Raw genomic sequence first — 15242 nt, 5'->3', positions numbered from 1 at the left:
ATTATTAAGTAAACTCTTATGAATAGATAATAAAACAGCGTACAATGATTTTAATGAAAGTGGTTGTTATTTATTTAATCGGGTATGATTATCACATTATATTTTTTTCATCCATTCATACTTACAGCAAAAAAGTAATTGAACACAGTCGTTCGATATCAATAAGTCTTACTTGACGTACTGCTTGCAGCTATTTATTAATACGTAGTTTTTTTAAATAATATATTATTTCGTTATATATATTTATTTCATTTACTTTATTAATTAGCATAATATTATTTTTTGTTTAGTTACACTATAAAATGTGAAAATTTGCACTTAAGAAAAATGTTCAATGCGCAATGAGCAACGGATTTCAGCTTTTCTTTTTGTTATTTATCAATAACATTATCGTTATTATTTTTATTACAATTTTTATTTATTTATTTATTCATTGTATATTATATTATTCGTTTTGCTTATATTTCTGTCCATTTTTAAATAATCCGACGTATTATATATATATTTCATTCAAAAGTTTTACAGTATTTTAATAATCCATGTATTTAATCTTCATTATTATTAATATTATTTATTTATTACACTTACAACGTCTATTTTTTATATTTATTTAACAAACGTCACACAAACTACTTTGCGGGACATTTATTTATACGAGTAATGTTTTTTTTTCTCTGTCAATTTTTTAAATATTTTTTTTTCCCTCCTATTCAGTGCATTAATGTATGGTACGATTTATTTATTTATAGTTTAGAATATACTTTGGTATAGCTCCAATGGCAGCGATTAATGTGAAATATACATATATACTTGTGGGTATTATTATTATTACAGTAATTAGTACTGTTTTATTATTATATCATAATAATAAATATACTGCATTCTCTGCTATGTCTTTAGAATTTTTTTAAAAGATTTCCCATTGATTTTCTACAACTTTACACTCTCTTTACATTTTTCTTTTGGTAATTAAAAAAAATTAATAATCCAAATTAAAAAAAAAAATATATGAGCACAGTAATTTAATTATTATATATAAAATAATGTGTATGAGTTGTTGTTACTCAAAATTACTCGATACAATAAAGCGTTTGATAAATGCCGGTGCTTTGTCTCAGTAATTTAAAAGCATTTTATTTTTTATTTTTTTTTATTTTTATTTTTTTTTAAATCTGTACAAAATTTAGATGTGCGTATTTCGTACGATACTACATCTGCTAAACTACTCGTATCGCTTTTAAATATACTTTTTAAGTAACTTAATACTATTTGACATTCCGTAGCATTTATTTTAAATAATCGAGCCGCTTAAATAATATGATAAATTAATTACAATAATCATAATAATAAATATATCAATTACTAATGACTGGCCGAACCCTATGAGTGGACCCTCATTATCTATAAAAATTTTGGCAGACTAATAAAATTTAATTACTCTTATTTTTCCTTATTGTTTACCATATATTTTTTTTCTATAAATTTTTTTTTATCAATAAAAGCGTTATCGTTTACCAATACGTTTACTCTCTTCAAATAGTATACAATTACGATAATTATCAACTAATGACAAGACAAATATTTATTTTAGACCCTTAACGTTAGACCAACACGTCTTATTTATTTATTTATTTATTATTATATTATATATATATTTTAAAACTAAATACTCCAATTTAATAAAATGCCTGTTCAATCGGTTATTATTTTAATTTTTAACTTTTTTTCTTACAATAGCTCTTGGTCAACGCCATCCTCTATAATTTATTTATAATAACAATCGATGGCCATTCGATAATAAGATTTTACATATATTATATATATATATATACAAAGGAACACATGTCAATTAGTATTTGAATAACTTGCGCGCAACAACAGTATTTATTTTTTATCGTTAAATGTAAAATATACAGCGTATTTGTAACAGTAAAATGTATAAAAGGATTAAAAGAACGCGTCGTTTTAAATAATCAGCAGGTACCAGCCTACATACGTCTGTTGCTTAATCATTTATTGCGCGACAAAATTATTAAACGTTTTCCAATTATCGGCAATCAATATAACCGCTCATACTTTCACCTCCCACATAAATATTTAAATGAATGAAGCAACGGAATGAATGCGGAGTGAATTTTACAAATTTCCGTCATCCACTCCACGTTTACTCCGGATTGCTATCCATTATAACAAAAAAATTATTTATTCAATTAATTTTCCCAAGCCTGGTGTTCATATTTAATTACAACGATGCCCATGTGAATAACAAACGTCATTAGTCATTAGATAATTTTATCTATGGTCCATTCATCCAAGTGACGGATAAACGAGGACATGTAATTTTAAAAAAAATGAATGAAATCAATGTGACAGTATTCCTTTGATATGATGACAATAATTAATATCGATATTATTGTTATATGAATGGCTGTTGATGGCGCTGGATAATGAGCTGCCGAAATAATCGATTCGAGCAACCATGATAACAACAACATTAACAACAACAACTTTTTTATTACACTTTAGGCGCGATAGTACAGTCTGCGTTTCATTAGCACGCGGATTTGACCCACGTGCTTTTGGTGATGACGGTCGGGATTCATACCAACACTTACAGTAGTAACTATTATTATTGTTATGATAATAATAATAATAATAATAATAATAATGACAGTGACACCAAATTGTAACAGTAATTATGCACGATGGTCACGGTGTTTCTGGACTACTCGCGTCATCGGCACATACATGCTCAATTTCACTCTCACTTGGTGGACTTGGCTGTTCCATGTGATACTGATTATTGTAAGTATCTGGATGGCTATGACTGTGAGTACTTGGTGTACGATGGAAGACGGTGTGATGGTGATAGCAGTAACGCATGTCCTCGATACGCTGTTGGAAGTCATCGATATTGACTTCTTCAGTTCGTCGCTTCATTTTACGATGACACAACAGACAAAGTGCAAACGCTATCAGCACAGCAGCCGCTGCACTGGCTGCTGGTATCGCATAACTTACTGGAGGCACTGTTATTGCACCTGAAAAATTTTTAAATTACATGTTAGTCATAATGATCATTATTTAGAAGTTATTGATTGTGATTTATGATCAGTCATAAATTGTTCGTGGACGTTCAGATGATTCGCGGGTCTTAATTTTAGGGACTAAATTTTTGTAGTTAATTAGATTAAAAAAATTATAAATAAATTGTGCACAAGTTAAATAATCAGTGGAAGCAATAGTGGAAATTTAAAAATTGAAACATTTAGATTTTTGTCATGCATAAAATATATGTATATATATATATGTAGTTGATAAAGTCAAAAATAAGCAAAATCAATTGCACATTCATTAAATATTTATCATGCTCTTGAGGTGTGTTATGTTAATTAAGTATTGATTATTACTTGCAATTTATATTTCAAATATTATTACCTATAGATTTATCTCGTCTGGGTAAATTAAAATGTACATATATATGTTATATATGTGACATAATGATAATAAAATAATAAATTATTATTAGAGCTGACGAGATTTAGCGAACGTCCTCGAGATGATGCATAATTATTGTTATTGTTATTATTATTATTATATATATTTATATTTTATTTACTGGTGAATTGTGTGAGCAGACTCACGTGATAAGGGAGTTCATAGCATGCCGGAACGTTGTAAGCCACGGCAAGGCCTCAGTTGGTCACGAACACAAAGCACAGAGATAGAAGAAGCATGTCAGAGACTCCAGACAATGCTAGTGCCAGTGGGGCTGATGCTGTACCTGTGAGACACCATACAACCGTTCACCCATCATCGTTCGCCCCGCAGATACAGAGTACAGATTGTACAAAGTCAAAAAGATAAACATAATTCTTTTCTTTATAGATTTTCATTTCATTCCTACTTCTCATTACCCCTGAGTTCTGATCATCAAATTCAATCAACTCGTCTATCCGCCGGTTCATTTATATTCGGACATGTTAGATGTCATCAATTTTATTTTTGGTCCTGGTCATACATGCTTCGTGCAGTATCTCATCACCATACTCATCACCGTATATTTAATATTATTATTTTAATTAATAATTAATAGTTTAAGCGTAAAATGGAGAGAATACTTGAGAGGAAAAGTGTGTTGGTTCATTCACATTTAGAGAGATTATATTTATATCAAATATTACGATCAGTATATTATATATATACATATTAGAGTGGCAATTTTTTCGGCTTTTTTTGGGGACCGCTGAAAATTTTTAAACTTTAGATAATCGACGACGTGTCAAAAAAAAAAGTCAAAAAAATATTGCCACACTTTTATAAATATATATTTAATATGTGTACTGTACGAATCATGTATTCCAGAAGCACATGGCATGCGGTTAAGATTAAATAGAATGTAGTGATCACACACGATAAGAATATATATGTATTATATATATATAAAAAGGTATATAAGGCAGGTAAAAAAAATAGTAGACCGAGAGACTGCTTCTGTGATTACTCTATATCCATTTACGTATAGCTGACAATTAAAAGACGTGAGTAGATAAAGAGTTAAAGACATAATAAAAAGGGTTCAAAAAAATTATTGACTTATGACAGAGAGAGCAAAGATATATAATAGTGATAATAGTTATGGTGGGATAGTTAAGTGAGCGATTAAAATTAATAGGGCGATAGAAAAGTTCATTGAGATGTATATAGATACGTATATAAATATATGTGTTAGTGCTACTGTTATATTATTAATATTCTATATATTTATATATGTATGTATATTAATTGGTAATAGATCAGGATTTTAAAACTGATCTCACGGTTATCGGGACTCACAGTTCTCCTCGTCGCTCGTATCATCTGGACCGCAGTTGTCTACGTTATTACAACGTAATGTTTCTGCAATGCAGTAGTTGTTTCCACGACAATGGAACTCGTCTGGCTCACATTCGTTTGCTTTGTATACTTCAGTCCACACGGCGCGAAAACCTTTTTGCCCTACTGATTTATCTGATGATATGAAGCTGAAATAAATAATATTTTTTTTTTTAGTTTATATGTTATATAATAAATATCAGATGTGTATTTAAATTTCAGTATGTACCTGAGTCGCATGTTGTGATCATGAGATAAATAATCATTCGGGCCTTCGGTAGTCTTGACGCCGCATAATTCAATTGGAGTTGCCATTGGGGACAACCACAATCGTAAAACAGCCGCAGGACATCCTCTGACTGTTATTTTATTTTATCATAAATATATGGATATATTTTATTGTAAATACTTGAGGATAAAAGTGGAAAACTTACCAGACTGTTCACCTTCGACGGAGAAATCTTCGAAGTAGATTAATATCTGATGGTTCGGACGTACAGATATGAACCAATTGCAGGTTTTGCTGGCGAAATTTCGGAGAGGGCTGTCGTAATTATCGGGGTGATTCGGTGTCATTATTACGCCATACTCGAGACTGCTGATGTTGGAGCCACAATCTGAGAAATATATTTTTTACATAAATAACTTCGAGTTATAAAATTGAGAATCCAAAGAAAACTTACCACCGAATATAGATTTAGCGACTTCGAACATGTAGCGAGCTTTGAACCCACTGTAAACCAACTCCGCATCTGAATGTAAAATTACTTTGATACCAAGCGCGCCGAGATTCGACTCCACTGGACCAGGTGCCGAACTTCCGCAGTATCTTCCAATCAGTTTTTCTGTACTGTCTCTATACATGTTATAAATTTCCAGCCAATCGTCCTGACAAATCTCTTCTCTGTTGATTTTAAAAGTAAAAAAAATAATTACAACTGGATAAACAAGTAAACAAATATAGAATATAATGAAGTAGTAATTAACCCATAGTATCCAGTAGTGAAGTTTAATGTTTTTGACCTAACTTTAAAGTGATCAAAAACAAGAGTTACTTGTTCATTTGGAGTTGCCAAGAAGAGATAAGTGCAATTGGTATCGCTCGGATAATTGCTTGGATAACGTGGTGAATTGAATTCACCTTTCTTCCGTGAGGAACTCCGATAAGTGAATGTGCAACTGCCGTCCGGTGCAGCAGTACCCGGTATTTTGTATTCTGTTTCAAAGCTGTATCTATTGACAATTCAATTAAGAACCCATTCAATTGCTTCTAGTACATTAAAACTAACCAATACATCCATACATATATATGTATATGTATGGATGTATAAATGAATTTTGTATTCCATTGATTATAGCGATCAATACACTGGGAACATAATGGAAATTACATCTCACCTTGCTTTGAAACCTCTTCCTTGTTTAAGTTCCCCGCTGCTGAATACCATGACGAGTCGCGGCCCGTCACTAACTACGTGGCTCGGATTTGTTTCGTTGCCACACAACTCGTAATCAAATTTGTCATACGAGTCAGTGGCTTCTTGGCCTTTTAGATAGATTTTGAGATAACCGTCTGTGCATGCTGAGCTGAAATGATAATCGTAAATAATTAAAATCAGCAGCTTCAATGTAAAAAAAATTTATTTATTAATAATGAGTGACTTACTCTCCTTTTCCCTCGCCCTTACTGATGTCGAATGTAGAAAATTCAAGTCTCACGCGCTCTAAATGCTGGGCATCTTGCATACCATATATAAAATACCGACAGACGACTTTTGGAATGTAAGGAAACGGATAATTTGGACTGACGACATGCCCCGAAGATTCTCTTGTGCTCAATATTTTTTGATCGCACTCGGATCCGCGTATGTGCATGCCCCCTGATTTGTTTATGAAATCTATAAATAAAATAATAATTGCTTGGATATTTAAAATTTAAAATAGTCAATTAATTATTTATGACTCATGATATATATTGTAAAATAAACAATTATAAATGAGGTCAAGAGGTCAGGGTATATAATTACTATTTATTAATAATATATAAGGCTTTAAAAAAAATCCATACTGTACCTAATTTAACAAAGCTTTCAGAAAATTCAAATATTCCCTTGAACCCGCGGTTTTGTGTGTTCGCGGTTCGCTGCAGAGTTGAAAATAGAACTGTCAGATTTGACTGGGAAGAATATAGCACCAGGTTACGTTGCTGCCCGCAATAAGTTCCTATCACCGGAGCCGCTTCGTCCAATCCATCGTAGACTTTCACATAATCAAATGGGCAGCTAATTTCAAATTTAAAAAAAAAAGTAATCATTTGATGGCTAATTAATTCGTGGATTTATTTTATTTATCGAGTATCTTACTGGGGACCTCCGTAGAAGAGATCAAAATCACGGAACTCGAGTCTAATCCTCTGGCCACTGTTGCCGATGAATTGATAGGTGCAGTTAAGATCCTTGGGATACGTGCCAGGATAAGTAGGCGACAGGATGGATCCAGTGCGCTTGATCGTTGAATTGACGACGAAAGAACAGGGTGTACTTGGCGCCGGTGTTCCGATCTCATACTCCGCTATTAAATTATTAATCACATGTTTATGTAGGAGATTATATATTTATGAGATAGGATATGTCGGTATCGATGTACTCAGTTGTTGTAAAATGACTGGGTGATAAGTTAAGTCAAGTGTCATGTACATAAGTCGGGTGTAACTTACAGGCATTGATGAAGGCATAACGACCGCTGAATAGAGTTGGTAGAGTGATATTCTTGTCAGTGTAGAAACTAAGTGCAATCCCTCGGTAGAGAGATACTCGTCGTCTCGGTGGTATAGGACCGCAGTATCGACCACCGAAGGGTGTCTCTATCAGCTTGGTCGTGTTATCTGATCGTATCTGCGTGTATACATCCATGTACTCATGTACACACCTGAAAATATCGTGTTCCAGTTAGCCATTTACAAGTATATATTTAACAGATTTTTTTTTTCATGGTTTAGATAAGTGCAGTATAGATTTTTTATAAATATTTAACATGTGTTTATATAATAAAAATTTATATACATGCAGACACTACGACATCGATGTAAAACAAATCTATAAACAGTTTTCCTATTGTGCATTCAGCGCTTGCTATTATATATGACTTTTACTCTTCCAATTTAGTTATAAAACTCATTAATATTTAACTTTACATTTAGAATTTTTTTGCTTGTATCTCTTTTTTTCTGTGCAGTGTTTCTGGTATCTCTTGGGAATGTCTTGTACTTGGATTAGAGAGTTCGTTAAGAGTATGTGTAAATATATATGGGTAACAAAGTTAAGATAAGATGATAAGGTTTTGTGTGAAGTAGAGATCGAGTCAGGAGATGAGTTATGCAGAAGATGATGGTGGTGGTGGTGATGGGGGTGAAATGAAGAATTTAAATACTCACCCAGGCAATTCCCCAACGGCAGATCCACTAGAGTAATCCCAAGCAGCAACACACAAATTACACATCACGTAATTCATTACAAGTATTAAAAACACCATAAATTTAACATCTATCAACACATTTGCATTATTATATTTATATTTTAACAGGCAGTTAATTTAAATTTAAATTTAATAAATTTTCATGGATTTTAAATTTAAATAAAATAAAAATAAAGTTAAATTTAATTGAACTGTAAAATAAAATAACTGAAGCTTTTGAAGAAAAATAAAATTTAAATTAAATTGGAAATGAAATAACTTTTTTTTTCTTTTGTAAATTGAAACACGAACTTTTTTCAAATTCAATTGCATCAAATACATGCGACATGGCTAGTTTTTTTTTTAAATTGTTATTATTTTATGTGTCAACTGACTCTGGTGGTGTGCCACGGAGACCAAATGTTGTGAAGATGACCTCGACACGTTGATGAGGTCCCGCGAGAAATGTGTAGACGCATTGTTGAGATTCACGTTTTGGATTTATCAAATGCGGAGCGTGAAAAGTCCCGTTTTCCGGACTGCCTGGTACGCTGATGAATGTCTGGTCGCATCCTGGTTGTAAAACAATAAAACACTTGATCAGCAGTCGCTACCACGTTAATTTAAATTTATATTACTAAAGTATATTTAAATATATATATATATATATTATTAGTTTAGGACAACATACTTGATGTCTTGGCAGTGGTGAAAGGTCCCGGTGGTGGTGGAGATAGGGATGGTACGTAGTCTTGCTGTGGCAGTGGCACATCAATTACCTCGCGGGCTGTGTTCACAATCGCCCAGAACATCAAGGTCGTAAGTAGTAGTCGGGATCAGTTCACATAACAGTCGTGTGTGTATTTAAGTAGATAGAAGACACCAGTACAGGAAGATTTTCCACCGCCACCGGGAACACACCACACACCATACATTATAATTTATCATTATTAATTATAGCATAATGATAATGATAAGAATAGTTGGTGAAAAGACAACAAATAATAAGATTTCGTGTTCTTTGCACGAGTGTCAGTACTGACCTGTGATAGCACGTGGACAAAGTAACAGGAGGAAGATGATGGCAGGCGAAACGAAACTACTCCCAGAGGCATGCCACAGTACCGAAGCCATACTGTGTCCTAAAATAATTATTATTAATCACTAAGTTATTTAATTTAATATATTTAATGCAGTTTGGTTAGCATGCACTTTTATACTGATATATTTTATGCAACGATGACCTTATAACGTTAACAAGCTTTTCTTAACGTACTTTGACATTGTACTTGTATTTTTTTATTTAACTTTATTTTTTTTACTGGCGTTTATCTTACCATATCGTCAGTGTCTATTCCAGGCCCAGGAACCACGAGGAAACTTGATCCAAGAGATCATCTGGAATACATGAATCTTATTATTTGTGTGCTTTTAATTTATTCCTTAGCCTAGACTCGGTGCGCCTAGACGATATGGAAATTATTCACCGAGCTACGGAGTACCCTTGGCCTTTTTTTTATTGTTTTACTTTTTTATTTTCATTTTGTCTAATTAAAAAAGATTCTAAGCTGCAATAAAACGTGACTAAGGGTTGGCTAGAGAAAATTAGGGTATGTAAAATAGTTAAAAGTACACAGAAAAAAAGTATTTATGCGCGCGAGGAATTTTTTTTCGTATGAATTGAAAACGAAAATTTTCTTGCGGCTGGAAAAAATTTTTTTTCTGTACATATGAGCCAGCTAAAAGAAATAAATTTATTTTCTCTAAACATTCGAGCTCGTAGATCCTAGGTCGGGGTGAATTATAGAGTACCAAAATTCACCACGCCCTCCAATAGTTTCCTCATATATATAAAATGAGTTATATATACATAGACATTAGATATATATATATATACTGGGTTTTCCACTTCTTGTTATCTTATAGTCAAGTACAAACAAAGGAAATTGCTTTGAAAATATTAGCAACTTGATGATAAATTATTCATAAATTTTATCCGGATTATCTGGCAACTAAAATTTTTTTACAAAAAGATACCGAGTTTATTATTTACAAAACGCGGGCTTAAAAAATATATACTCAGGACTCTGCAAAAATATAATACAACGGTTATTTTTACAACCCAATAAAACACAGAGAGAATAAAATACAATAGAGAAAATTATAAAAAAGTTTAAGTAAAGTTAAATAGATTGGATATAATAATTTCGCCACGCCCTGATTCCCAATATCATATCGTTCGATGAAACAAAATATATATGAGATAACATTAAAGCTGTCGGAGACCAGAGGCTAATAACATATATAACATTACTTGTTCTTTAAATATATATATATTGCCGTCGTTAAATCTTTTTCATTACAATCCGTCTACTCAGTGGTCTCGTGGGAACGGTTTCTTTTATTATTAGCGTCAGCATTTGATAGTTTGAGAAAAAAGTAAAAAAAAAAGTATAAAGAGACAAAGGATAAAAAATAAATCTGTCTGAAAAATATACGAGTTAAGAATCTTGGACAGACGTTGGATGAAAACATGGCCGTTCCCATGGGATTCGCTGGGATAGATTGGACGATCAGTCAGAGAATCTCAACTCCGGAATAGAACAGAGAACAAGAAATTTAAAGACGGATAATGTAAGTCAGGGTGGTTTTACAGTTTTCGGGTCCTGCTGACGTTCAGAGTATCAATAAACCGTAGAAAGAGATAGAACAAATAATATATATGTATATGTCTTTGTGTGTTGAGTCAGTGAGTATGTCTATCTCAATTCTCTAGTTGTATGTGCACAAGGATCTGCAAAGGGCGGGGTGATAGGATACGAACCGCGCCCATGCGCTTGGCAAGGATGCCTTTGGAAATTGGTCAATAGTTAAACATTTCTCAAAAACTTTTTACTATCTACATAAATGTCCCGTACTCTTTATCTAAAAGTAAATAAAAATATTTAAACAACCACTAGTCCAATAATTAATCTCACTAATTAACAATTGATCACTCCAAAAATAAAATAAAAAATAAATTGACAACTTACCGTGATAGTGTGTTAGGCATTTTTGTTATCAAGTATTGCCAGCGTTTAAAATAAATTCTTTTGAAAGTAACTCCTCGTGGTTGATTGATCTTTATCCACCTGGATGTATCGCGTGGTTGTCTCGTGTCTCTCGACTACGACCACCACATGATTTCGACTACTGTGTCCTATTATTTATTTACGTTTTTTTACAGCAAATACTTTGCTTTGTCTCGAGTACCAATTGATGTCAAATAAAAGTCTAGGTAGTGCTCAGCGGAGGAAAACTAAAAAAAGTAAATGGAGTAGTTAAAAAAATAATTAATTGATGAAATGATAATTCGTTGGGTTGCGCAAACTCGTTTCTTCTCACTTTATTAAGATATATATAACGTTTTATGGTCTCTTTCTCCAGCTACTGCTGATGTTTTCAACGACGGTAATGAACTGACCTCGTGTGATACATGGTCATAATACTGTAATCCGTGGCATTGTCAAAACACCCAGCAGTAATTGTTTGTTTGTTTATTTATTTTTAAAAATTAACTCCGAAACTGACATCTGATCTTCACTGTAAACACTGGATCACTGTCACTGATCGTTGTTTTCTGGTAAGTTATATTAAAGGGTAATTATAAATGGTGGTAATTATTATTTAAATGGGTGCTGTGTAATTTTTACAGGGTGTAATATAAAGGAGAGTAATTTAGTATATATATTGTTGGTAATATCCACTTCGCACGTACTGGAGTCTCTCTCCCTTGAATGCTGTGCTATCTCTTCCCAGCTTTAGTTGATGGTGTCTTTTGAACGCGCGGGCGCTCGACTACCCTCCACTACTTCTGTACAGCACGTCTATGTCCTACACCCCCAATACGGGTATAATCCGAACCAGAGGTCGCTAAAAACGTGAGGGTGGATTTTAAATAAGAGTGGGGGACAACCATCGGGAATGGGGTGCATGAACTAGGGTAGAATCTCGTGGTCCACAAAGATCTTTTATTTATATATTGTTTTATTACATTTATATTTATATATACATATATAAATATAAATTTTATTTTACTCAGGAATAATAAATGAATTTTTTATTTTGCCTGCTGGGGTAAAAAAATAACCGCGGATTTTAAAATGATTGGGTACATTTTAATAAAATGTTGTTGTTGTTTTTTCTTTTTTGTTTACTTTATACTTTTTTTTTTTTAGGGAAAGAAAAAAAATGATCAGCGTTTAATAGTAAGTAGGACAAAGATGCGCAGACGACGACGCGCCTTGCCACCACCCTTTAATTTCTCACCCTCGATACATATGCGCTCTGAACGCGCTACAGAGATTTTATACTAGCCACTTTGAAGAAGAAAATAAACGAAACGTACACAGCTAAAAAAATATATATATATAGATATATTTATATCGTTAGCTTTATTTTTATTTTGTATAGAAAGAAGATAAAGAGAAAACGTGAGACTAAAAAATATAAAAGGAGAGTTTTGGTGACACACCCTCGATAAATATTTTATTTTATATATTGAGAGCAGTATTTAATTTATTTATTAATTGTAAATTAATATTTATTAATAATGGATATAGAGGGGGTGTTTTTAATAAAATTCAATATATATTTTTAATTAAAAAAGGTAATTCACATACAACTGTTTATTGAGACATGTAGAATACATCTGGTTTCATACACAAAATCTTTGACACGTTTTTCTTTTTATTTACTTTATTTTATTTTATAAATCAAGCTCCTAGCCCGGAACAAAAAAATAAAATGATGAAAGGGAACGATCGTTAACAATTGGTAGAATTATGTTAATTTTTTTTTATGTTAATAGTTTTTTACTATCACGTAAGTCATTCACTTTTCGTCATTAGATTATTTTTTTTTAAACTACTCACACTAAAATTAAAAGGCAACATTTTTTATTTTTAGTCACTTTAGATAAAATAATTGCAGCAATTTTATAAAATCAAAGCAAAGCGATTGATGTAGCTGATTAATAAAAAAAATACAATGTAATTTAAAATAAAGTAATTATTAAATATTTTTAGTCTGCATGGATAATTTTTTATTTGACAAAAATAAAAAGTTTGCAGATTTAAATATAAAATAATCAGAAACTCATAAATAGAAATAATAATAATACATTTTAACCGTGACAATTTTAAAGTTTAATGTTAATAATAATATAATATTAATAATGATAATTATAATAAACGATTAAGAAAAAATAAAACATAAACACTAACAATATTTCATATGCTCCATATTCGAGAGTTAAATCAAACATAAATTTCCATTAATTTTTTTATTTTTTTTACCATCTACACTCGTTAATGATTAACGCGTTTCTAATTATTTTCATCTAATTTATTTATTTAATTTTTCTTTATTTTATTTTTTCCTAACTTTAGTTACCGCAATAGAAATAACATGACATTTGTTGACAAAAAATGCAAATTTTCAAAGAATATAATATAATATATAATATATTTATACATAATTAATAAAAAAAAACACCTTTGCCTTTTTTTTCCTTAATCTTTCCTTAATCTTTCGTCCACTCTCTTACATCCTCGGGCAAAAGATATTATTTTTTAAATACATGTTACAATCGTTCCTGCTCAACGACGCTATTGACATTTCAATAGAAATGTTAACTATCATGTAAAAAATAAATAAAAATTGTTTATTTATTATTTTACTTTTATTTTTTTTTTATCACTTTTATAAAAAAAAAGCCCGCGCGATTTGAAAGGGAAAGAAAGATAGGAAAAAAAATTCCATCTTATTTTTATTATTACAATATTATTTTCTACTAATAATTATTTTATTTTATTTATTTATTTATTTATTATAATAGTATCCCAGCAGATGCGGTTTTAAATCGCGAGTAAATTATAGGACATTGGCCAAAAAAATAGAGAAAAATAATAAAAGTAGAAAAAATATATTAAAGGTATATAAAAGGGCGCGCAGTTCGTGGCCTCGTCAGTCTCACAGTGGTGCATTATCCTAAATGCGACCTTCAAACCCCTTTTTTTTTTTTTTTTTTATTTAATTCAGTCGCTCCGACATTCGCTGGTATTTATGGTGTTTATATTATATAGTATATAGTATATAAGAAAATACAATATTTAATATTACAGGTAAAGGGAGACGGGGATGGGAAAGGGTGGGGGTTTAATGTAGGTGATGTTCGCTCGGGGCTGTGGGGATCAGATTAAAAATTGAGAGTACAAATGGGAATGGGGTCAGAGTGTAGGTCATTGGGGATAAAAAGTTTTAGCGAAAAGGGTGGATATGTGATAACGGGCAGGAAAGTGGAGTATGAGGATGCAGAGGGAGGATTGAGGAGTGTGCGAGTGTCAGAGCGACCGTGTGTCAGAGGGCTAGGGTCAATATATACCTAGATCAGTCTAAAGTCTCGTCACCGTGAACTGCCTCAGCCTCTGCCACTTGTGTGTGTCAGTGGTTTCCTTGCCCCCGCAAGTCGAACAATCTACATATATTTATTTATATATATATTTATATATATCAATAATAATTTTGTTATCTTCTCAAATCTATTTGAAATCTGCCTTTTACAATTTAACTATTTTTTAAATAATTTTTTTCCTTCAAGTTAATTTAAAGATCAATTACAAGTACAATTACAATTTTCTTAATGAACAATGACAAATTATTTTTTTTTACTTTGAATTTATTTATCCCTTATATGTTTTGGTTTTTTTCCTTAATTTACTGCATTAGGTATTTTTTTCTAATTATTTTTTCATCGCTTATTTTTAATTAAATTTTTCTGCTATATTGTTTATACGGAAATATTTACCATGTCACAAAAACCCACTCTGTATGATTAGCAATAGCATTCTTATTTATTATTGTTAATATTAATA

The 15242-nt window shown here is 31.5% G+C and overlaps 1 protein-coding gene across 5 annotated transcripts; it reads right to left on the bottom strand.

Annotated features, from left to right (window-relative positions):
• Window positions 1-346: 346 nt before the first annotated feature.
• On the bottom strand, window positions 347-12141 carry LOC103576725 (cubilin). 5 transcript variants are annotated; one of them, XR_549382.1, is made up of 19 exons: window positions 11713-12141; window positions 11361-11626; window positions 9666-9726; window positions 9372-9470; window positions 9020-9115; window positions 8724-8901; window positions 8309-8335; window positions 7592-7803; window positions 7239-7446; window positions 6949-7157; window positions 6542-6773; window positions 6274-6462; window positions 5863-6108; window positions 5559-5779; window positions 5310-5492; window positions 5105-5234; window positions 4837-5024; window positions 3620-3784; window positions 2966-3041 (listed from the first exon to the last, which is right to left on the bottom strand). XR_549382.1 is itself a non-coding variant. In XM_008557068.3 (18 exons), the coding sequence occupies exons 4-18, from the start codon at window positions 9460-9462 to the stop codon at window positions 2710-2712; spliced, it is 2742 nt and encodes a 913-aa protein (XP_008555290.1). In that variant the 5' UTR covers window positions 9463-9470; window positions 9666-9726; window positions 11361-11626; window positions 11713-12141; the 3' UTR covers window positions 347-2709. The 5 variants fall into 5 exon arrangements, 3 of the variants coding, with proteins under 3 accessions (XP_008555290.1, XP_008555291.1, XP_008555292.1); XR_549383.1 differs by having other exon boundaries at window positions 2985-3041; window positions 3645-3784; XM_008557068.3 differs by lacking the exon at window positions 3620-3784 and having other exon boundaries at window positions 347-3041.
• Window positions 12142-15242: the final 3101 nt, after the last annotated feature.

Source organism: Microplitis demolitor, chromosome 8 (assembly GCF_026212275.2).
Source record: "Microplitis demolitor isolate Queensland-Clemson2020A chromosome 8, iyMicDemo2.1a, whole genome shotgun sequence".
Lineage (NCBI taxonomy): Eukaryota > Metazoa > Arthropoda > Insecta > Hymenoptera > Braconidae > Microplitis > Microplitis demolitor.
The sequence above is the reverse complement of the archived record's forward strand: the minus strand, read 5'-3'. Positions and strand labels throughout refer to the sequence as shown.

Coding starts and splice junctions, on each gene's coding strand:
- LOC103576725 (XM_008557068.3), bottom strand. CDS start 9,462: ATGGCTTCGGTACTGTGGCATGCCTCTGGGAGTAGTTTCGTTTCGCCT. Junction 8,336..8,723: donor CTCCGTGGCACACCACCAGA/GTCAGTTGACAC, acceptor GGATTACTCTAG/TGGATCTGCCGTTGGGGAAT. Junction 5,025..5,104: donor GATCACAACATGCGACTCAG/GTACATACTGAA, acceptor TATTTATTTCAG/CTTCATATCATCAGATAAAT.